The sequence below is a fragment of the Pleurodeles waltl genome, chromosome 7 (genome assembly GCF_031143425.1).
Source record: "Pleurodeles waltl isolate 20211129_DDA chromosome 7, aPleWal1.hap1.20221129, whole genome shotgun sequence".
Taxonomy (NCBI): Eukaryota; Metazoa; Chordata; class Amphibia; order Caudata; family Salamandridae; genus Pleurodeles; species Pleurodeles waltl.
Genome location: NC_090446.1, coordinates 192,886,615 through 192,909,879, shown reverse-complemented (window position 1 = coordinate 192,909,879; position 23,265 = coordinate 192,886,615). Strand labels below are relative to the sequence as shown.

Sequence of the window (23,265 nt, the reverse complement as noted above, 5' to 3'; positions counted from 1 at the left end):
GGGCCAGTTGTGGGTAATGTATAGTTAGGATAGGTTAGGCTAGTTTAGGTGTTCCCCATAGTTTAAGTTTCGTTTCATACTGATATAATAAAGTTTTATGTACTCCTTTAAAACTATGTGTCATATGCTTGGGGATCAGGGCCTTTGCATGAGTGTACAGTGTCAATTTAGTCATTGCATTTGTGTTCCATCTGCATCCAAATCCCATTCTTGATAAGGTTATTCCCACTTCCAAATGAACTGTCACACTGGCAGCTACAACAAATCTACTTCTCTACGCATCTGCCATCAATTGCCCTCACCACTCAAGGTAAATATGGTTCCCGATGTGTTGTAAAGGTTGGTGTGATTTTAAATCTGTCATCGTTTGAGTCCTGTGAGGGAATCTTGGGCACTGTGGGACGTCTGCCTGCAGCCTAATGTTCATGTGAACCCTGATAAGCTGAGTGATGTCATAATCTTATGAAGTTCTGTATACATAACTCACACCTATCATTTCTTACATTTTACTCCCAGGTGACGTTATTGTCCATGCACTCGTCCATTCCTGCTGTATGGTGTGTGTGTTTGATTAAAGTTTAGAGTCAGATGTCACATACATAATGATTGTCTTGAAGGGAATGTGGGCCACATTGAGTTTCATCTTGTACATACTTTGGACCTGACATATTCAGTTCTACACAGCATTATACTGTTTGTGATCTTTCAACTTCAGATATAAGCCTAAGGAAGCACAGATGATGATAAAATCCAGACCCCTGTGCATATTTATCAGCCCACATTCTTTCTACACTGCTGTATTGACATTCTGTGGCCATTGACATGTTACATACATCACAAATCTCCTACACAGTTGATGTGTCACATTACACAGAGACAAAGTGGTTGTGTAAGTGCTATTTATTTTAAAGTGCTGTAGTGCAATATTTACATAGTCCACGATTGTAAGTTTATTAGTGTGACGCCTTCTATTGTGACGCAACACAAGTGCAATGGTGAAGGAACATGTCATTGGACATGCTGTGGTGAAGTGTCATTTAGTGCAGAGGAACATGAATTGCCAATGAGGTAGTGAGAGACAATTGCAGTGCATAGTGGTAAGGTAAACAGTGTGCTGGAGAACAGTGAATGTTGCCAACTGTAGCAAGACTGCCATGTTAACAAGCACAAGACATAGGAAATCAGTGCCCATGTGGCATGGACTGGTGCTACCGGGTACTCCTACGGGTCAAGGTGATCTGTTCCACATCTTCATCTTCTGATGTGTGTGTCGTTTCCTCTGCCCTTGGTGGTGGTGGGTTTGAAGGGACAACACACACTTCAGTGTTTGAAGACGTGGAGTCAGAATTCCCTGCAGCTGCCAACTGTGGGGCTATTAAGGGCATTACTGCAGCAAGGAGGAGCTGCTGGTTCTTGAGTATAGCAGCTACATCGCTGTGATAGGCAGCCAGGTCGGCCCTGAGGGGGTCAGGATTGCAGTCGTGCACGCAGTGAAATGTTTGGGATGCCAGGTGTTGTGGTAACTCCCTAACTGCTGTGGTGAAATCTCTCACACATTGTTGTAGTCTTTGCAGTAGGGATTGTTGCACTTGCATGGCTGCTGACTGTTCTGCAGATGACATCATGCACATGCTCATCCCCTCAAGGCTGGCTGACATATTTTGCATTCCCACCCGCACCTCCTTGGCCAGCTCCCGCTGTACTCCTCCCACTACTGTCCTCTCAAAGGTGGTACCAGTGTCATCAGAGTCCTCAGCTGGGTTGGAGCTGGCAGGTCGTACTATTGGGGTGGTGGGTGGGTCCTCTGTGATGGCTGCTGCATCTGTGCCCCTCCTTGTGACTCTAACCCGTGGTTTAGGCCATGGTGCATCAAAGTATAAATTTGACGCCTGGGTGGCACAAAGAAATGGCGTTAAACTTTTTGGCCCTAAGCTGTGCAGCTCCAGAATGATGGATGAGAAACCCAGTAAGACTGAGCTATGTAGCCAGTGTGACTGACGAGATACCCGTTGAGATCGAGCTGTGCAACGAGTGTAGCAGATAAGAGACCCAGTGGGACAGAGCTGTGCAGGAGTTTTGACAGTGAGAAACCCAGTGACACTAAGCTATGGAGTTCCAGAGAGACGACTGAGAGACCCAGTGAGAAGACTTTGAAAGGCAGCTAGGGTGAGAAATGTGAAGCCCAGTGAGACTGAGCTGTGGAACCAGTGTGGTAGATGAGAGACCCAGTGAGGCAGAGATGTGCAGCTAGTTTGACAGATGAGAGACCCTGATAGACTAAGTTTTGCAGCTCCAGAGGGACAGATGAAAGACCCAGTGGGACTGAACGTGGCATGCAAGGGTGACTGATGAGAACCCCGTAGAGTCTAAGCTGTGCAACCAGTGTGGCAGAAGAGAGACTTTGTTGTGCAGCTAGGGTGGAAGACGAGGAACCCGGTGAGACTGAGCTGTGCAACCGGTGGGTCAGATTAGAGCTGTGAGACAGACCTGTGCGGCCAGTTTGTCAGATGAGAGACCCAGTGACACTGAGCTGTGCAATCAAAGTGACCCATGAGAGACCTAGTGACACCGAGCAGTGCAGCCAGGTTGATGGGTGAGATATCCAGTGAGACTGAGCTGTTCAGCCAGAGTTAGAAATAGAAACCCATAAGAGTGAGCTGTGCAGCAAGTGATACAGATGAGAGACCCAGTGAGACTGAGCTGTGCACTAGTGGGACAAACGAGAAACCCAGTGAGAGAGAGCTGTGAAGCCACTGTGACAGATCTCTAGTGAGGCTGAGCTATCTTCTCAGCCAGTCCAGTCGAGCGATCCAGTGAGGGACCCCGTGAGAGTGAGCTGTGCAGCAAGTATGATAGATGAGAAACTGAGACTGAGGTCAGGGTCCCTTGGGGTGCACAAGACGCAGCGCTCTAGACTGTATGGGAGAGCTATACACGATACTCACACATTTCCGTCACGTGACCTATATTAATGCCGTTTTTCAGACTTTGCTGATACTTGAAGCAGCTTTTTGCACACCGCACTGTTTATCTACTGCCTCCCCGCCCTAGTAGCTAAGCAATGCCAGGCTATGAAGCTGACGGCGGCTGACCATGAAAGCAACGCTAAGCGGTGTTTGCCTTTTAATAAAGCACGCCAAGAAAAGGAAGCATGGGAGGAGCAAACACAGCTCGAAAGGGCAAAGTTCAAAGCCTCTGGATATAATTCTACCTGAATTTGGTCCCCCAGTGGATGAAACAGGAAACAAGTGTTTGCGACGACAGAGCAGAAAGCATGGCTGCGTTTAACAAGCCAAAGGTAAAAGCTATCTATTTACTTTCAAGACACAAATGCGTTTTTGTAAAATAATAGAACTGGTGAAACAGGACCCTGGAAATTATCATTCGGGAGACTATTCTCAAGCGACATTGCAAAGAGAAATACATAGACAAGATAAGATACTAAATGAATCTAGCATAAAGGCTGCATCGCAATACTTTTACAGTCGCTGCTTAATATGTACGGGCGGTTGCAGATGGTGGGTGCCAGCACTGCTTGAAGTGTAATACAATAAGTGCCAGGTCTCAAAGTGTTTGCTCCGAATCCCGCTGGTGGAGCTAAAAATAGCGAAGGTGCCAAATACCAAGGCTGCGTGGCATTGGCGCCGGTACTAGGGGTGGTGGAGGTGCCACAGCACCCACAGGAATAATCACGCTTGATTTCAGAAGATGGATTAGCAATAAACTGTCTTTACATTTTGTGTTTATCTTGTCTCATTTGCTGTGTGTTCAGAGACAGGTCAAATATAAGGCTAGGTCTTCTGACAAATTCTGGCTTGTTTAGAAACTGAAGTGTACTTTTATTTCTCTGACTGCAAAGAGAGGATTTTGTAAAAGTGATCTGGGTGACACTCCTGATGGGGTACAGGAAATGAATGGAAAGACCGTCGGATGCCAATTGTTTTTTTAACACACATTTAAATATCAGAAATTACCTATACCTATACATATATTTCACATTATATCAGCAATTCAGAGAGCACTTGTTTGTAATTCTGAAGTATGTCGCAAACAAAGATTTTAGTAGGATCAAAGCAAATCAAGACACTTTACTTTGTGATGCACCAATTATAACAATTAGGTGAAGTCTGATTTCCACACATTATCGTTTTTGCACTATATAGCTTTGCCAGTAAACTGCATGTCTGTGCAAATTTTGTGGCCATTTAAACTATAATGTACTGTCTGCAAATTAAAGTGCACTATTTTACCAGTGCTCCAAAATGCACCACCAGCTACATACCACATCCTACCACTCTCCTCTTCAATGGGCATGGCACATTTGCTGCACTTGTTTTTTTGCATGATGCTTGGCTTTTTCACAGTCCCTTAGCCTTTGGTGATATGATATAAAAGGCAGCAACCCCACGCTTAAATTGTTCCAGCACCACTACTGCATAGTCTTGATTTCACCTTATGACTCTTTCATTAACCACCACTAGATACTCCCTGCTGTTATGCCTCACTTTTATAGGTTCTTTTTCATCCCTGCTTTCTCCCTTTTTCACTATTTTCCATCTTTCGATTCCTCTTTTGTGCCCCCTTTTAGTTTTTTCGCTCTTGGTGTGGGTGAACATCTGATGAGGAACAATAAGTGGCAAGCCCCTAAAAGCAGTGCCAGAACGCCCCACCTGCAACTACCGGCACAAATTAAGCACCGGGTAACAGGCTTATTAAAGGTGTCTGGGGACTGCAACATTTCTCTTATCATCCAACTTTGAGCCCAAGCAGGAGAAACAAAGGAGAGATTTTAAGCATAGGAAAGACAGGCAAAGGGGTGAGAAGGGATGGGGTCCCCAGGGCCTGAGATTGACATTGACCTGGGGGGGCACACCTCTCCCCCAATAAATAAAATATTTAGGCCTGGGGAGGGGAGCTGTGGGCAGGGTTTGCGGCCAACCCCACTATGCACGGCTGAAGGCTCTGCACAGTGCTTGGTTGGGTTGTTATAGGGGGTGGCCTGAGGGCCTGGCTGCAGGCTGAAGGCTGTGCGTGATGGTTTTCTGATTAACGTATTCTAATGAAAATTACTTGACATTAAAAAAACATAGAAATTAACTGTAAAAAAAACCAAAGGTTACAGGGACGTTATAGTTAGTCTCATATTTCACACGTACAAAATCAGTGAAATTCAGCAGTTATAGTTACATCAGCTGTGCTTATGACCCCACAAATTACATTACTCATGAGATGGTTAGTGACATCACTAATGACATCACTGGTGACATCACAATAACATCAATCATGACATCATCTAGTGAGTGTAAGTGGTTGTATAGATGTGTGAGTGGAAGTATGAGTGGCTGTACAGGTAACTGGGTGCGTGTTTGCTTGAATGGATGAGTGACAGAGTGTGTTTGTGACTGTATCAGTGAGTGAGCGGGTGAGACAGTGCCTGTACGGGTGAGTGAGTGGATGTATCACTAGGTTTTTGCATAAGTGTGTGGATGTGTCAGTGACTTTATGGGAGAGTGAATGGATGTGTTAGTAGCAATATTGGTTAGTCACTGGGTGTGTCAGTATGTACATTGGTGAGTGAGTGGGTGTATGAGTGTAGGAGGCTGGCCTAGTTTGTAGTGGGTACCAAAGGTACTTACACCTTATACCAGGTCCAGTTATCCCTTATTAGTGAAATGTAGTCTGTGTCTAGAAGCAAGGCTGTGTAGCTGTAGGAAGAGCAGCCAAGGCTGAACTAGGAGACATGCAAAGCTCTTGCAATACCACTGTAGTGACACAGTACTCACACACATGAAAGATTATACTCAGTGTTACGAAAATAAAGGTACTTTATTTTAGTGACACACGGCCAAAAATACTTTGTAGATTATACTCTCTTAGGAGGTAAGTAAATTACACAATATATACACTAGTAACCAAAAACAGGTAAGTAAATAGTCAGAGAACAGTGCAAACAGTGAAAATCACAATAGGTTGCACTGGGCCTAGGGGAAACATAAACCATATACTAAAATAGTGGAATGCGAAAGTCGGTTTCCCACCTAGGCAAGTGTAGTGTGTAGAGGAGCGCTGGGAGTGTAAGAAAACACCAAAGGTAAGTAATAGACCCCACCCCAGAGCCCAGGAAAGCAGGAGTAAAACGCAGCAAGTTTCCTAAAGAACACCAGAAGTCGTGATAGGCGATGATGCAAGAACCAGAAGAGACTGCAAGACACCCACAATTGATTCATGGACCTGAAGACCTGTGAAAGAAGGGGACCATTTCCATGAAGCACTGAGGAGTCAAGAGAGAACAGGAGCCCCTGCTAACCCGGATGAAGGTACAAAAGAAGAACCACTGGTGAGAAGACAAAGTCAGTATTGCACCAAAGAAGACCGATGCGGGTTCCTGGTTGGTGCAAAAGATGTCCCACGCTGGATGGATGAATGCAGTCTGGTTTACGTCGCTGGATTCCGCCAACAAGCCTTGGCACAGGCAAAGCTCGCAGATAGCGGAAAATGCCGCTGCCTGGGACCAGGAGGGACCTGATGGCCTCTACCCAGAAGGAGGAGACAGAGGGGCCCTCAGCAACTCAGAAAGCCCTCAGAAGACCAGGTAGCACGCACAGGAGTCCCACAGCATGGGGACAAAGAAGGTGTAAATGGAGGCCCACATAGCATCACACAAAGGATTCCCACGCCGCCACAGGAGAACCACTCAGGAAGCTGTGCGTCGCTGGATGGAGTGCTGGGGGCCTAAGCTGTGCATGAAGAACCTCTCGGAAGGTCGCACACAAGCCTTGGCAACTGCAAGTCACGCAGTGCACGGGGGTACTGTCTTGCGTGGGGAGGCAAGCTCTTACCTCCACCAAAGTTGGACAGCAGGACGTTGCGACTGCCGAAGTCACTTTAGTCCACCACCCGCATTGCTGGATCCACGCCTGTGGTCTGGAGAGGGGACGCAAGCCACCAGTCATCGATGCAGAGAGGTGCCTGCTAAAGCAGGGAAGTTACTCCATCACTCCACAGGAGATTCATTTGGTTCTTCTGGTGCAGGCAGTCCTCAGAGGATGCACGACCTGGAAACTGTTGCACTTGCTGGCAGGGGCTGAAGTTACAATGTTGCAGAAGTCGTCTTTGCTTCTTTGTTGCAGTTTTGTAGAGTTCCTGGAGCAGTCAGCGGTTGATCCGTCTGTAGAAGATGAAGTAAAGGATGCAGAGGATTCCTGCTGGAGTCTTGCAATCCGAATCTTAAGAAACACCCAGAGGAGAGACCCTAAATAGCCCTGAGAGGGGGATTGGTCACCTAACCAGATAAGCACCTATCAGGAGGGGTCTCTGATGTCACCTGCTGGCCCTGGCCACTCAGATGCTCCCACAGTGCCCTACCACTTTGGAATCCAAGATGACAAAACACAGGGACACTCGGGAGGAGCTCTGGGCACCAACAGGGGAGTTGTCACTCCCCTTTCCTTTGTCCAGTTTCACACCAGAGCAGTGACTGGGGGTCCCTGAATGGGTGTAGACTGGATTATGCAAGGAGGGCACCATCTGTGCCCTTCAAAGCATTAACAGAGGCTCTGGGAGGATACCCCTCCCATGCCTGTTACACCTATTTCCATAGGGGAAGGTGTAACACCCCTCTCCCAAAGGAAATGCTTTGTTCTGCCTTCCTGGGATTGAGCTGCTCAAGCCCCAGGAGGGCAGAAGCCTGTCTGTGAGGTGGTAGCAGCTGGGGCTGCCTGGAAAACCTACAAAGGCTGTTATGGCAGTACTGGGGGTCCACTTGGAGCCCCCAGAGTGCATGGGATTGTGCAATCAATACTGGAATCAGTACTGGGGTACACTTTCCAGTTGTTAGTCACCTAACTTGGCCTTATTCGGAGTTACCATTGTGAAGCTGGACATAGGTATTGACCTCTGTCGAGTGAACACTTAAAATGGTGTCCCCGCACTCACGAAGTTTGGAAATATTGGCCTGGACGACATGGGGGCACCTCTGGTAGTGCAGAGGTGCCCTCACACACATGTACTTTGCACCCAGCCTTCAGAGTTGGAAGACCTGATATACAGGTGACTTATAAGTGACCTGGTGCAGCGAAAATAGCTGTGAAATAGTGCATGCACTGTTTCACACAGGCTGCAATGGCAGTCCTGTAGAAGAGTGTGCATGGGCTCCCTGTGGGTGGCAAATGTAATGCTGAAGCCCATAGGGATCGCCTGGAACCTCTGTGCTCTGGGTATCTGTGAGAAAACAGGGCTGATTGCAGAGGCCCCCTAACTTTTTGCCCCCATTTTCCACTTTTTGCTGGTGTTTTCCTGACTCTGATGGTGCCCTGGGTACTGCTAACCAGTTCCAGGGCCTGTGCTCTGTGGAAAATCAATATGCAAATTAGGCTAATTATAATTGGCTAAGTCAACCTACCTATAAGTCCCTAGTATATTGTAGGGCATGTAGGTTTAGGGACCACAGCACTGCTGAGGTGCCCAGTGTCATTTTAAAGGCAGGCCTGCCTTGCTGGCTGCTTTAAATTAAAGTTATATGCAAATTCGACTTTGGAATTAAAAGTAGTTCCAAAGTTTTAAACTACCTTATTTTTACATATAAGTCACCCCTAAGGTGTGCCCTATGTGCCACTAGGGCTGGGAGCCATGTAACTATAAGCAGGGACCTTATAAAAGTAGTTTTATAAGCCCTGGTGAGGTAAAAACAGCCAAATTCATTTTTTCTCTCATTGTAGTGAATGGCCTTCATAGGCTAGAATGGGGAGACTTTATTTTAATTTTAAATGTCCCCTTAAATGACAGATACAAAGAGATTGGTATCAAAGTAATTGTTATAATAAATCCCACAACTTCCAGTTGTTGGATTTAATAAAACTTGTTCAGGTAAAGAGTTTTAAACTTTACCTGAAAAGTTGCCAATTTCAGCCCCGCATTGTTTGTGCTGCTGTGCACTGATTGGCCAGCCTCTGGCAACCTGGCCAGGCTGCCTTGATGAGGTGTGAAGTGGCCTGGCTTCACACAAAGAGATACGCCTGTGGGAGGGGATCTCCCCTCAGCAGAGGGTGAGGCATTAAGGGGGAGGGCTGCCAAACTGGCCTTCATAGGCAGAGAAGGACATTTGGAGCAACCCAGCAAAACCCCCACATCCTGCAACCCCAGACAACTAGGTACCCCCTTGATTAGATTACGAGATTGATGGTTTCTAGCCACACCAGTGGATGGGCTCAGCCAGATGTAACCTGCAAAAATCACTTTCAGCCATGATGGATTTTTGAGGAATGTTGCCTCCTGGGATTGATTTTTGCCACACTTCCCAGGAAGTGGTCATCACAGGGGGAAGGACCCTGCACCTGATTGGAGAATCAGGACCCCCCTGTTTTTCACCCAGGAGCAAGGATAAAACTGGCAGACCTGCACCCACACCTCAGTTCCCTACCACATCCCTACCAGGAAGAACTGCAGAAGAAGAAGGACTGCCCTGCTGGACCCCTGACCTACACCTGGACACTGCACTCTAAAGGACTGCACCAGCTGCACACTTGGGCTTCACCACAAGAAGGACTTTGCCTGGCTTCAACTGGTTCAAGGAGGGACCCCCTGTTTGCTACAGGTGAAAAATTGCTAACCAGAGTCCCCTGCACCAACTCCTGAAGAAATCAACCAACTGACCACTGTCCAGTGGCCAAAAAGGAGTTTGTGCCAGGTGCGTTCTGGGAGTTCCAGTCCACACCCCCAAGGATCATCTCAGAGCTTCTGGACCCTTGGGCTGAGCTGTGGACCCCAAAAGAACCTTAAAAGAACATCTGAGAGAAGATCCAGAAGTTTGGAGAACTTTTGAAAAAAAGCTTCATAGAGGGACGGACCCGCCGTGGCAACTCTGGCCGGCTTGCCTCAACTGCGACCCGGCCTGATTTGCAGGTTCGTCCGGGTGAAGAAAATCTCCAAAAAAGAGACTAAGTCCGAACGTACAAAGTTGACCGGGACCTCCCAGCCAGCGTATCCGAGGAGGGTTCCAAGGACGTCGGATCAAGATCCAGGTTTACCCCGGTCGAAGGATTTTCACCTGGAAAAAACGACTAAGTCCGAAGATAAAAATTTCCACCGAGGGCTCCCGCGATGCGTATCCGGAGAAGAGTTCCAGGAGGTCGGATTGGACTGGCAGATTCGTCCCGCTGAAGAAAATCTTCAGAAAAACAACTAAGTGCGAAGGTAAACTTTTGACCGAGGCATCCCGCGGGCTGTAGCCGAGCTGGGCTCCATCGCGATTGGCCTCAAACTTTGACTTTGCCCTGGTCGAGGTGCGACCAGATGACCAGATTGGCGCTTTTTGTTTCTAGGCGCTAGAAAACAATAATTGTTTAAAAAATCATATCTCCGGTTCCCCTTATCCGATTTTATTCGTTTTTGTGTAATTTTAAAGATAAAAATATAATCTATTTTTATAAAATTGGTTTTGGATTTTTAAACTGTTTCCTGGGTTTTATTTCATTACTGTTTTGTGATATTTGAATGCTTTACACTCTGTCTCCTAAGTTAAGCCTTGTCGCTCGTTGCCAAGCTACCAAGGGTTGAGCTGGGTTTAATTTACTGAGACCTAACTGGACCTTAGTGGAGGTTAGTGGCCTATTGCTAAGTGTAGGTACCTACCTGCCCTTACCAATAACCCATTTTCCAACAGTATCATATACTGTAAGGACTCATTTGGAACCAGAGAGAGCATGAGCACTGGGGTCCTGGTTAGCAGGATTCCAGTGCCACAGTCAAGCATACTGACAAAAACAGTGAAACATATTGACAAGTAGGCCACAAACCATAAGCACTGGGGTCCTGACAAGCAGGATCCCAGTGACATAGTCAAAACACACTGACAAACAGGCCAAAAATTGGGATAACCATGCTAGAAAGAGGCTACTTTCTCACAATGAGTTTCTGCATGGATGAGTGAGTGGGTGTGTGAGTGGTTGTATGGATGAGTTAGTGGATATGTTAGAGACTCTATTGGTGAGTGTATGGGTGAGTCAATGACTGTATGGGTGACTAAGTGGGTGTATGAGTGACTGTATACATAAGTGGCCGGCGGTATCATTGACTGGGAGAGTAAGAGGATGTATGAGTAGTTCTCAGTAAGTGAGTTAGTGTGTTAGTGTCTGCATGGGTGACTGACTGGATGTGTCAGTGATTGTACTGGTGAATGACAGCAACTTGTAACTCTATTGACCACTTGTTCCTGATGCTCCGATTGCCTTCAGATGTTCATTTGGAGGGACATTATTGGAATGGTCCTAATTGTTTTTTCTGAGCAGGGGCGGAAGATATACACTGTTACCTTAGTTTCAAGTCTTCTACATATCACCTTCGGAAAAACATCACCGTACTCATTCGTTCACACTTATGGCAAGGGCACACAGATACTTCTGCATGACAGTATAGTACCTGAGGGCTTTGGAGTACATTTGTAATGTGGTCACTTGGCAGGTGAGCACAAATAAGTTACAAATAAATACGGCAAAAAAACGATGGTCTCTTCCCGGTCAGGTAGTACCAGTTGTACTCACCACATCATAGACATATCTGCAACTTGCATTTTTGCCAGAGGCCAGATTTCCCTACTAATGAAAATAATCTGGGTGTGACCTATGATTGTGGCGTGTTAATGAACTCAAATGCAGCGTGAAAATTCCAAATTAAGGCAAACTTGCCCAGTGCTCCCATATTTATCTTAAGAACATCAACAAATTGATAAGGCCCTCATGAATGCAAACTACCAAGTCTCCCTGCCTTCTGTAACAGGAAAAAAGTAAAGATAACCTCTTTGACCTGCCCTTAAAGTCTTTGTACTACTCTGCCAATGATTAGATCTCTGTCTGACTTTTAAATCCTGCAGTGAAATGACTCATTCCTGGCTTACAGAGAAAATTGTTCCTCATATTACTGTACATACAGTATGGAGCGCTCTACATGACAACCTCACAAGCACCCAAATTAAGGAAGAGAAGTGACCATGGGCATTAGAAGATGTAAGAATAAACTTAATTTAACAATGGACCCACATACTTATTTATTTTGTTTTATTTTTGGAAGGAAGCATCCAAAACCACCCTGTTTTTACTCTTTTACCACTACCCAGCCCTGAACTCTAAAATGAACCTTTCCTCCCTTTACCTCAACCTATCCCTAAACCCCAATACTAACCTTACTACCTGTAGGAAAGTGCTCTTTTTAGACACAGTCACACCAGTGTTTTGCTCACTGGTACTGCGGTTTTTCGCTAGAGGTGTACTGGGTTCCTGCTAAACAGTTCACCAGTGCAAGTGCGCTATCCCTAAAACAAGGTAAATTGTGTACAGTTGGTAGACACTCTTGTACCGCTGTAAGTCCATAGTAAATGGAACCTCTGGTTCCTGGGGCCTGTGTACTAGAGATTGTGCCCAAGGGTTGAAGCATGTGTTTTGCCATCCTAAGGGACCCTCCTAAAAATTGCACATAGCCTGCCATGCTGCAACCCATGAGAGAAAACACAACATGGCCCACTCATTGTGTGCCATGCCCCATTTACTGCTTCTAAATATATGTAAGTCTCTCCTACAGCAGGCCTCAGAGCCATAAGGAAGGGTGCATTTTGTTTGGTTTGAGGGCACATCTACATGAGTAGATATGCCACTGTAATGTCTAGTTCGATTACTAGATGTTGCAAGTGAACAGGGAAGACATCTTAAGTTATGTACTGGACACTTGTCATTATGAGTTACCCAGTTACATAATGGCTTCACTGAAACCCATGGTATTTGGTATCAAACACCTCCTCCTAATATGCCAGTCTTGGATTTATTATGACATGCAACCAGAAGGCACCTTAGAGGTCCCCCCTGAAGCTTACTAGTCCTCTAGTGTGCTGGCGGACTGGTATTTACCAGCCTGCCACCACAGACATGTTTCTGACCCCCTGAAGGTGAGAGCTTGCGCCCTCAGACGCCGGAATAATGCCTGTCCTGAGGAAAGTGTTCTCACTTCCTCCAGCAGGACGGCTAGGGAATCTGCATACCAAGGCCAGGGACTCCAAAGTCACTGCCAACTTTTATATGCGACCCGACTTCCCCCAGACCCAGGAGTTGCCACCTCCTGCCCTGGGGCCCATTTGACACTAGGACAGGCACAAAATAAGTTATTCAGTAGGGGTGTTCCACCTTTGGCTAGTCACAACTCTAAGGTGGGCTACCCAAAGTGTACACTTGAGGATGAGTCCCACCATCTTGTTTTTGGTGGGACTAGGAATTCATCCTGAGACAGGTTTATGCCCACTCCCCATAGGAAGTGGTCATATAGGGGTGTAGTCACCTCAAGGGTAAGTAGCCCATTGGCTACTGCTATACACTCCCCTAAACACCCCTATATTGAGTATTTAGGTGGCCCCCTGACACCAGAAGAACAGACTGTCTGATTTAAGAAAGAAGAGGATTAAGGAGAGCCGAAGAAGTGAGAACTGAGGACTGCTGGTGGACTTTGGCGCAAAGCCCTGCCTGCCTACCTTCAACTGTCCGGACAGTCACAACAACCCAACTTGTCCTGTTGCTGCACATACTCCAAAACCCTTGGAGGGCCTCCAACACTTCACCAAGCCATCAATGTCTCTCTTGAAGTGGAGGAGCCTCTTCCCTGCATCACGCAGGTACTACACGCTAAGTTCTGGTAACCAGTCTGCTGACCTCCGGATCCCCCAAAGCAGCCACCAAGAAGGAGGTCAATATGCTCTGGATGGTTGGATCCCTCTAACCACCAAGTGAGAGGACCCCATGACCCACCGGAGCCGTACTGCCCCGAAGCCTGGGGTACAGGACCACTTAAAGCAACCAATGCTTTTTTGTAGTCCAACCCGGACTTCAACACCAAAACCGAGGACCAGCCATCGAGGGGCATCAGCAACACAGAGGACAACACTGAGGGCGCTACATCTGCTCTGTTCTGTCCCTTTTTTCAGGTCCACCCAAGAACCGTGAATGCTTTGACGCCAGAGCACCCAATGATTAAAACCCTCTACACTCGAGCTCTGTGGCCCCAGTTGACGACAACCAATGGTGTTTCCTTTCTCCTGGGAGCCCCACTGACCATGCACCCCATTGGGAGATCCCGGGCTTGTCCTCAAGTCCCCCTTGCAGTATTTTTCCAGGTGACACCTCTCGTCACCAACTGTGCAGTGCAAAGCACCCAACTCGACTTGCACCACTTCACCTGGACGTCCCAGGGCATGAAAAACTGTACTACTGGAGTTTCTCATGACCTAACTTCCCCAGCACCTTACCTTCTACAGGGTACCCCAATGAACTGTCTGGAAGGCCCCAATTTCAGTAAAAGTTCTTTCAAGTCTTTACCATGTAAAAGCATATTGAAATAGAATTGTAACTTACTTGCAAAAGTTAACACACTGCACAGTAGTTATCTTCTTTGAAGTTTTTTTCTGGTTTTTAAACATTCTATAAAAAGTATCTATATTTTCCCATACAGTGGTCTCGAGTTTCTTCTTCAGTGTGTGTCTCACTTATTGAATGTCTATTCAACAAATGCTTTGCATTACCCTCTAGCAAGCCTAAACTGCTCGCCTACACTACCACAAAAGAGAGCATTTGGGATTATTACTTTTAAACCCTGTAAGCCAATATGGGTTGCCTGGACTATCTGCATAGTGCCTCCTTAGGTTGGTACACTACATAGTTAGATTTCCTCACTCCCCATTACCTTTACCAACTGCTAAACTCTAGAATGACCCTTACCTCCCTTTACTTCATCCCACCTTTGAACCTTAACATCAGCCTTTCCTCCCTGTACCTCTAACCATCCCTAATCCCTAAACTCATTCTCTCCCCCTTCACCTTGACCCACCTCATAACTCTAAAATCATCCTTACCTCTCTTTTCCTGTATCCAACTCTAAACCATAAAATCACCCTTGCCTATGGTGACCAGATTTTGAAAACAAAAATCAAGGTCATTTTACAAAGACAGAGGAAGGACAACTGTTTTACTAAATGACTGCACTTGTAAACATAGAAGCACTTACAAGGAGGTATTAAGGAAATAAAAAGCATTTCTAAGCTCAACATTTTACCGGTTAATTAAAATATGAGCTGTTATTTTGTCCTACTTTAAAACACATAAAAATGTGCATCCCACTGTTTTCTGTCACCTTCTTGTGAAAACAGTCATGGGAAAAAATTGCTAAGATCTGCCTGGACAGCTGGTGAAAAACTGGGGCTATCCTGGTAAATCTGGGATGCCAGGTCACCTTGTCGCATAGGCTCTCATTATTCTAATGAGACTACTGGATTTCGAGCGGCAGAATCGCCTGCGGTGTGGGAGACTGAGTCTGACCGACTACAGGTGACTCCTGTTGCTCCAATCGGGGTTTTGCTCTGGCTAACTAGCAGTGCCTCACCTCTACCCAACGGCAGGGGTGATTGGGCAGCCGAGGGCATGACATAACTGGTTTCTCAGGGAAGCCTTGGTCACTCAGGTCTAATCCGTTTCTCTCAGTTACATTAGTCTCATATACACAATAAAAAACAGAGGCAGTATATGTTTCAGTAATGCTTTTAATGAAGCAACTGCATCTTAGATAGCAAAGCGTGCTCTGCAATAACCAGGACGATACAGCATGACAAGATTAAAATTGTGACAAGGAGAGTAAAACATAAAAATAAGGCTACCATATTGTCACTAGAGTCAATAGACTAATTCCTACCTAGGCTATAATAGAGCACAGCATGTTAAGCTCTAATTCTTCCCATCAGGTTCCCCTGGGAACACATCATCCCCCATACCTGAGCAAAGGCATGGAATCTGCAAAAGCAGCTGTAGCGAAGCATCCAGCAATCAGCATACAGTTGTGGTTCTCTGGCTGGAATCTTCCTCTAACGTATAAGGGACAGGGAAGTGTTTTTCTAATAAAACAGCTGATGTTCTGGGAAAATGTCTCCACGTAAGGATGTGTGTTTTCTATGAATGTCAGAGACAAAACTTTATACCACTACCACGTTCACCAGCAACATATCTTATTGCAGCCTTGGAAGAAGCACAGAGTGAGCAAGAATGTCTTGTTTGAGAACAGAGTGCTGGTCTAGGCAAAAAGGAAATAAAACAAGACCGTAAAAGTGGCTACTGTAACAATAATAATGCGAAGCCGAATAAAATATATCTAGGTTAAAGTGCACAACAGCAAGCCTAGTACGCTAAAATAATGTGCATGGAGCTATAACTCAAATGGCTACACAACAACCTTATCCTTGTCTCTCTTTACCTCTATCTACGCCTAAACCCTAAAATCACCCTCATTTCCCTTTAGATTTACACACACACCTACACCACAATAAAAAAATAACATTAAAATGATGTTATTTAAAAAAATACTTACCTGCATGGTAAAGTTCTGTGTATTAAAGGTACATATACCTATCTGCTTGATAAAGGCATGTGTGGTAAAAGCATGGGTGGTAAAGAATCCGTGGTAAAGGTAGTTATCCCCATTTATCCATCCATAACCAAAGACTCCTCTTGTATTGTAGTTACTATAAGGATATAAGATGCAGAAAGTAAACAATGTTTGTATTTTTCTGTACTTAGAGTCAGGTTCTGATTGTCATCAGCTGTATAAACAAATTACATGTAACAAAACATCTTGGTAGACAAGCTCTTCAGAAGTACGAATTTACAGGGCATGTGCTTTGAACAGTTGAAATGTTAAATAGGAAGCAAATGACCGCCAGAGGCTAAAATATTTCAAGAATAAACATTACAAATAACGTATTTGTCTGTAATGACCCCGAGTAAACAAACTTTGAACCTAGCTTACCAAGGACAGGCAGAAAGTTGAGAAAGAAATTACAAAATGAAGGAAAATGGTCATTAATAAAAGGCATATTTCAGCAATCTCAGTTCCACATTTACGGATGTTAATTTCCATTTGTATTATTACATAATCAGTAGTGGCATGCTTCATCTTCAGGTTGCATCCTGGTCTCTGAAAACTAGGATGGTCTCAACCATATTCCAGGGATCTCTTTCAGATACTTGCCTGATGGTTAGCCCAGATGATATAAGGTCATCATACCCCCATAGTACACCACATATATTTCTTATCCGTAGCACAAACACCCATTATTTAAAAAGGGATACCTGGGTGTTTTGAGGTATTTGTATCCTTTAGAAGACCATATATGCTCTGCCATATTCCATGAGACCCTACTTGATGGCTTTCTTCAAGTTGCAATAACATTGATTGCACTCTATGAAAGCTTGGGATGGATCAGCGAAAAAGATCAGCCTCAGCATGTGACCTTTTGCCCCTGCCACATTACATAAACCTGAAAGATAAGATAGGCGCACCTGAACTAAAGTCTGTAGAAAGCAGTCGGAAAGGTTTGAGTGTTTAATGCCCGAGATCAACTTGTGCATGATCAGAAACTATTCAGGACTATATTTCAGTTTTAAAATGTTTTATTTAGCAGAGAATACAGAGAAACTGTAGCAATTACAATACATGAAAACACTTACAATAAAAACCATAGGACTAGTATGGATGACCTACAGGAAAACATGTAATTATAATGATTAACAATTCATTTTACTACAAAATGCCTTTTGATAATTATGGTCAAAGCAAAAGAGAAGGCTAACTTATGTGACAAGCATTTTATAGATTGTGAGAATGACAGAATAAAAGAAGAGAATGGAGAAGGAAATAATGAGAATTAGGAGATGATCAACGTAGGATTTTACAGAATATTAGCATAATATAGCAACAGTAACATGAGGAAGGGATCTGTATAGAAAACATTATAAATGGGAGAGTACATTAAATTATAAGATTCCATGGTCTGAGTGCTTTTATGAAAGGTATGGATTAATCGTTTTTTAATGTTTTTATTGGGTTTTCAAAAAATTATAGAAACAGGTACAGAAATGGCATAAGCGCAGTGCAGTAGCCATCAGCTTGCTAAATAATCACTGCAATACAAGAGAATAATATGAACTGTGCATAGTAGCAGATCCCAGCACAATCAACCCTTCCTTTGGGACAGTACAACAATAGTTAATCTCATAGAACATTACTGCAGGTTGCCAGGTAACAGATATATGCCCGATCCAATGACATGGCTTAAGGGCAAAGGTGAGCATGACCTGGAGAAGGCAAATGCATTACAATGGAGTCTATGTAATATTAATTGCCAATACAATATTTAGTGTAGGGGATGCATCATATAGTTCTGGTAGGTCACTTCACCGGATCACATGCCAGACATCACACTCCCAATCTCAACATAGTGAATGACTCTCTATGTTCACTTTTTCAACTGTGTAGATCGGGTGCATTAACAGATTGTTACATAGGGGGTACCAAATATCTTTAGGTCATGATCGAGGAGGCAGCAACAATGCCAATTAATCCTTACAATAGACTAGGTGTGTCAGTCATTCCTTGAATTTAGGCTCTCGTCCCCTACCCCAATGGCAGGCAGTGCTGTGTTTCGTAAGAAGGGCCAGTGCCACTAATTTCCTAAAGCAGGTCTCAATCTTCCCTGTGTGACCTAACAAAGCAATACGTGGGGTAAGCGTCAGTTCACTTCCAATCATTTCTCTCAGTGCGACTTCTATCTCAGCCCAGTACTTCCAGGTGGACCCGCACAACTATGCAAGATGTAAAAAATCAACTCCAGCCATATTGCATCATTTGCATTTGTCAGCTGTACGTATCCCATATCACTACAATCTCAGCGGGATGTAACATACTGAATGGAGCAATTTGTATTGTATGAAATGCAGCTGGCTGCTAGTGGTCACTCTCCCTGTTTGCGCACAGCAATAATTCCATCCAGTGACAGTAAGGTTAGAGCCTATGTCCACTTGCCACTGAGCCCGTGTCTGCTCTATGACAGGTAGTATCTCTAATTGGGCTGTGCTGTATAATGTAGAGACCAAGTGTCGTGGGGTTTGTGTTTGAAGTAGTGTATGAGGCGTATCCAGTCTTGGGGGATCTTCAGGAAAGTGCGGTGTGACTGCCTTCACATTGTATCGAAGCTGAATATAGAGGATATTTCTAGTGGGAATAATGCTGCACCCTCAAAGAACTGTTACCTTGACTTGAACATACCCTCTGTACATAGGTCTCCCCATAGTGTGCGGCCACATCTTTGGAGGAGTCGCCTGTATGTGGCATCATGTGCAACCAGGAATGAAACTGCAGTGGGAGAAGTGGGGAATATAGTAATGGTTTCCCTAATTTGTGTGCTAGTTTTAACCATGCATTAGAGGGGCATGCAAACGTAGAGTCTGCTGAGTTGGAAACATCCAAAGCATCACCAGGATGAGAAGTTAGAGGAGTTGGGACCATGTATCTCTCCTCTGTTGCCAAGTGCTGCAAGTATGGAGTGGGCTTATACCAGTGGATTGCATAGTGTGCTTGGGCACAAGGATAGTATAGTTCCATATTTGGTGCTTTAAATGTCCCCATTTGGGAGTGTCAGAGTATCCCACTGTAAATGGGGCAGTTTGCCTGCCCATGCCAATCTTATCATCTGTGTGCGGGTGGGTGAAAAAAGGAGAGACTGGCGGATTGAGTATATTTTAAAACAGATATAAAAATTTGGGAAGTATGATCATTTTCGTTAGTGCAATACCTTATACTAGCTATAGAGGCCATAAAACCCAATGAGTGACGCTATCTGCAATTGCAAAAGTGCCACTCCATAGTTCACTCTTAGAATCTCCTCCTTATCCCTAGAGATTACCACCCCAAGTATTTAAGATCAGTTGAGCACCACTTCATAGGATAATCCGGAGTAAAGAGCTGCTCAGCGGGAGTTAATGGGAAGATATAGGATTTTGCCCAGTTAGTCTGCACACCAGATAATTCACCAAAGCAAACAAATTCACACAATTTTCCGTTAAGGCTACACTGTGGATTTTTAAGGTGGAGGGTCATGTCATCAGCATATAATGACACTAAAATATGCCTGGATGGATAACAAATAGCATATTCCCGGTGACATTGACGTAATTTGGCAGTCAGGAGTTCCACTGCAAACGTAAATAAATAATAATGGAGATAGTGGGAAACCTTATCTTGTGCCTTGGGAAATGTACAGTGGTGTTGAAACTGACCCATTGATCCTCACTCTTTCGGCTGGTTGGGAATACACTCATGTCAAGCAAAGAGTGCGGTAACCCCATTCTCTAGAGTACAGCCATTACAAAGTCCCATTCAAGGGAGTCAAAGCCTTTGGTGGCATCTAGAAAGACCACCACTGCTACCAGGTCTTGATTAATATCTTGCATTAGGGAAAATAATGTTCTCAGGTTGTGAGTCGTGGACCTCCCCAGTATAAATCCCGATTGATCCAGCCCCACAAGGAATTGCATAAGCAAGGATAAGCGATTGACAAGGGTTTTAGCTAATATCTTAACATCTCAATTAATCAGCGACATGGCTGATCAGAATCACACTTATCTGGCGGGTTCCTGGGTTTGAGCGAGGCCAAAATCATAGCTTCACAGATAGTTGGGGGAGCGAGCCATCTGTTTTTGCCTCTTGGTAGACCGCTTTTAAGATTGGTATTAATAAATCTGCAAAGGTTTTATAAAATTCAGCTGGAAGGCCATCAGGCCGTGGAGCTTTCTCTGCTTGTAGCTGCATTATCGCTTCTTGCATTTCGTCGTCTGTTATGTCCTCTGTAAGGGACTGTCTCTGAGCATCTCTTCCCCAACCCAGCGCCACATCTTTCAGAAACTCATTTGCATCTACAGGTGTCCTTTGGGTTTTATATAGGGTGCTATAGAACTGTACAAAGCTTTGGAGAATACCTGGAGTGTCCCTATATAGTTGCTTTTCTGGAGTCTTCACTTCCAGAACATCATTAGCTGAGAGCGGTATACGAGCCATGGTGGCCAAGGTGTGACCTGGTCACTCGCCCTCACCATAAGCGCAGACCTTGGCGTATTTGCCCAGATGTAGGCATCGTCTGTCTGCCATATATTGGAATTCCGATTAAGTTGTTCTGATTTTGTTAGAGATAGTAGGGTTGTCTTTTGTTGCCAGGAGTGTTTGAGTTGCTTTGGTTCACTCTCTCACCTATTCAGGCTTGCAAGCAGGGTACGTAGCACCCCACAGCTCTTTGCAATGCAGGTGCCTCGTAATGTGACCTTAAAGGCCTCCCATGTGGTACCTACCAAAGAGACAGAATCAACATTGCTGCAAAATATTTGTCAATCTCTTGCCTTATTTCGCCTTGAAAGGGTGTGTCCAGCAGGGTCAAAGGGGAGAGTTGCCATGCACCACAAGCTGGGACTCTGGTAGGGAAATGTAACACCATTAAGACTGGGGAGTGGTCTGAGTAAGTTCTCGAGAGGTGGACCACTTCATGGATCCAGGCGCCCCCCACGAAATAAGCCAATAATCCAAACTTGACCAGCTATTATGCACCCCAGAGTAATAAGTACCCTCCCTGGCAGTGGGATGAATCTGTCTCCATGTGTCCCATATGTTTTGCTCATCCATAATATCTTTAATGTGTCTGGCCGCAGTTGTGTGTGTTGAATGCGGAGCATGTGATTTGTTTTTCTCAGCGTTCAAGGCCACATTAAAGTCACTCCCCCAGAAGACCAAGCCTGGGCCAAACTCTGCAATTAGCCCCCATAATCTGTCAAAGAAGGTGGGGTCATCCACATTGGTGCGTAGCAGGTATGATAATGGCATAAGAGAGTAATCTGCCCGACATAATTGAGTACCCGCCTTGAGTATCGTTTAGGGAGCCTTGTGGTACATATGGTACCCCCGTGTACAAACATAACAGTTCCTCTTTCATATGAGACATATGTGGAGTATTGGCTTTGGGAAGCCCAGTGATTGGCAAATGTCATTCCTGCAGATGCTGCAAAGTGCGTTTCTTGTAATAATGCAATATGTAGATTGTGTTGGTCTAGATATCCAAGAAAGTTCCCGGACGTTCCATGTAAGGCATATGTCATATGTGTGATGAACATTTGTGCATCAGTGCTTTGGGAATAGGCAGGGCTGGGCATCATTATTGTGATCAATGACATTTCTGATGAGGCACAGCAGTATAAACCATGTGCTATGTATTGTCAGTCTCAATGTATAATATGCACTTTGTGGCGAATCAAAAAAACCAGAACCTGCCCTGCTCCCACACTGGCAGCCCAAATCTGCCTGGAATAAACAACCCTCCAAAAAACTTGTGAAGAGACCTAGCAAATTTGGAGTAACTAATAGAGATGCAATGGGCGATAGATTGAATGAACAGCATGTCAACATATGTTAATTAGTAAAAGGATATCAGTCTCAGCCAATGTGAGATCTAAGGAGATAAAGTTCAGGACGGAGTAGCTTGCTGTTGTGATCTAGATGTGTTAATAGAGCTTTTCTATATGACGGTAAGGACTTGCTGGGGTTACTGAAGATGTGCTCTTTTCCCTGGTACAAAAGCTGTAGATGGGCTGGATTGAGCATTTCATATGGAATCACTGCCTGTTGCAGCCGATGCTTGACAGTGGTGAATTTTCTCCTGGGCTTCTGGACTGCAGTGTTAAAGTCAGGATAGCTAGACAGGGTATTTCTATCAAATTGTAGTGTTTTCTTTTCTCTCACCAATCAGAGTCCTTATAATTCAATATTTATCCAATTATCGGCTGTGCTGGAGTGCCGGTGGGGACAAGTCATTAGTAAAGGATGAGACTTTTCTACGATAAACATTTTGGCAAAGGAGTCTGGGCAAAATAGTGTGGTCAGGAGTCGCTCTATATAGTCTTCCATCTTACCTGTATTGCTAGTTTCTGGAATACCTAGGATGCATAACATTTTGCTGTGCAATTGCGCCTCTAGTTTCTCATTTTTTGCTGCAATGACTTTCAGAACTTTCTCCATGTTTTGGATTTGTTTGCTCCAGGAAGACACAGTGCCCTCCAGAGTTAACAGGTGTTGCTCCACTTCCTGAAAACAGCCATCATGTTTTTTAAGCTTATGGATCATGGAGTCTATTCTATTACACATTGTGTCCATTTTTGACTCGATGAGGTTAAGCTTTGTTTCACAGCTAGTGAAAATGTTTTCATGTCAGCCTCATCAATAGTTCCCTCCATTGGAGATTCATCAGATCCAGTGGATTCAGGGCCATTGCTAGGTGTCTTCGTAGAATGTCAGGAGTCAAATTGTAGCTTAGCTTGACGCTCATCTGTCTTACCCATGTTTTTAAGGATGATCGCTAAGATCTGGTTATCAGGT

General features: G+C 44.8%; 1 protein-coding gene across 4 annotated transcripts in view; it reads left to right on the top strand.

The window, feature by feature from the left end:
• The first annotated feature begins 3,070 nt into the window (after positions 1–3,070).
• The window catches only part of LOC138247224 (adenosine deaminase-like), a 206,377-nt gene continuing 186,182 nt past the window's right edge, over positions 3,071–23,265 (top strand). For all 4 annotated transcript variants that reach the window (XM_069201957.1, XM_069201956.1, XM_069201958.1 and 1 more), the window contains exon 1: positions 3,071–3,298. In XM_069201957.1, the coding sequence (XP_069058058.1) occupies positions 3,233–3,298 (66 nt within the window). In that variant the 5' untranslated portion in view covers positions 3,071–3,232. The remainder of the gene's footprint in view (positions 3,299–23,265) is intronic.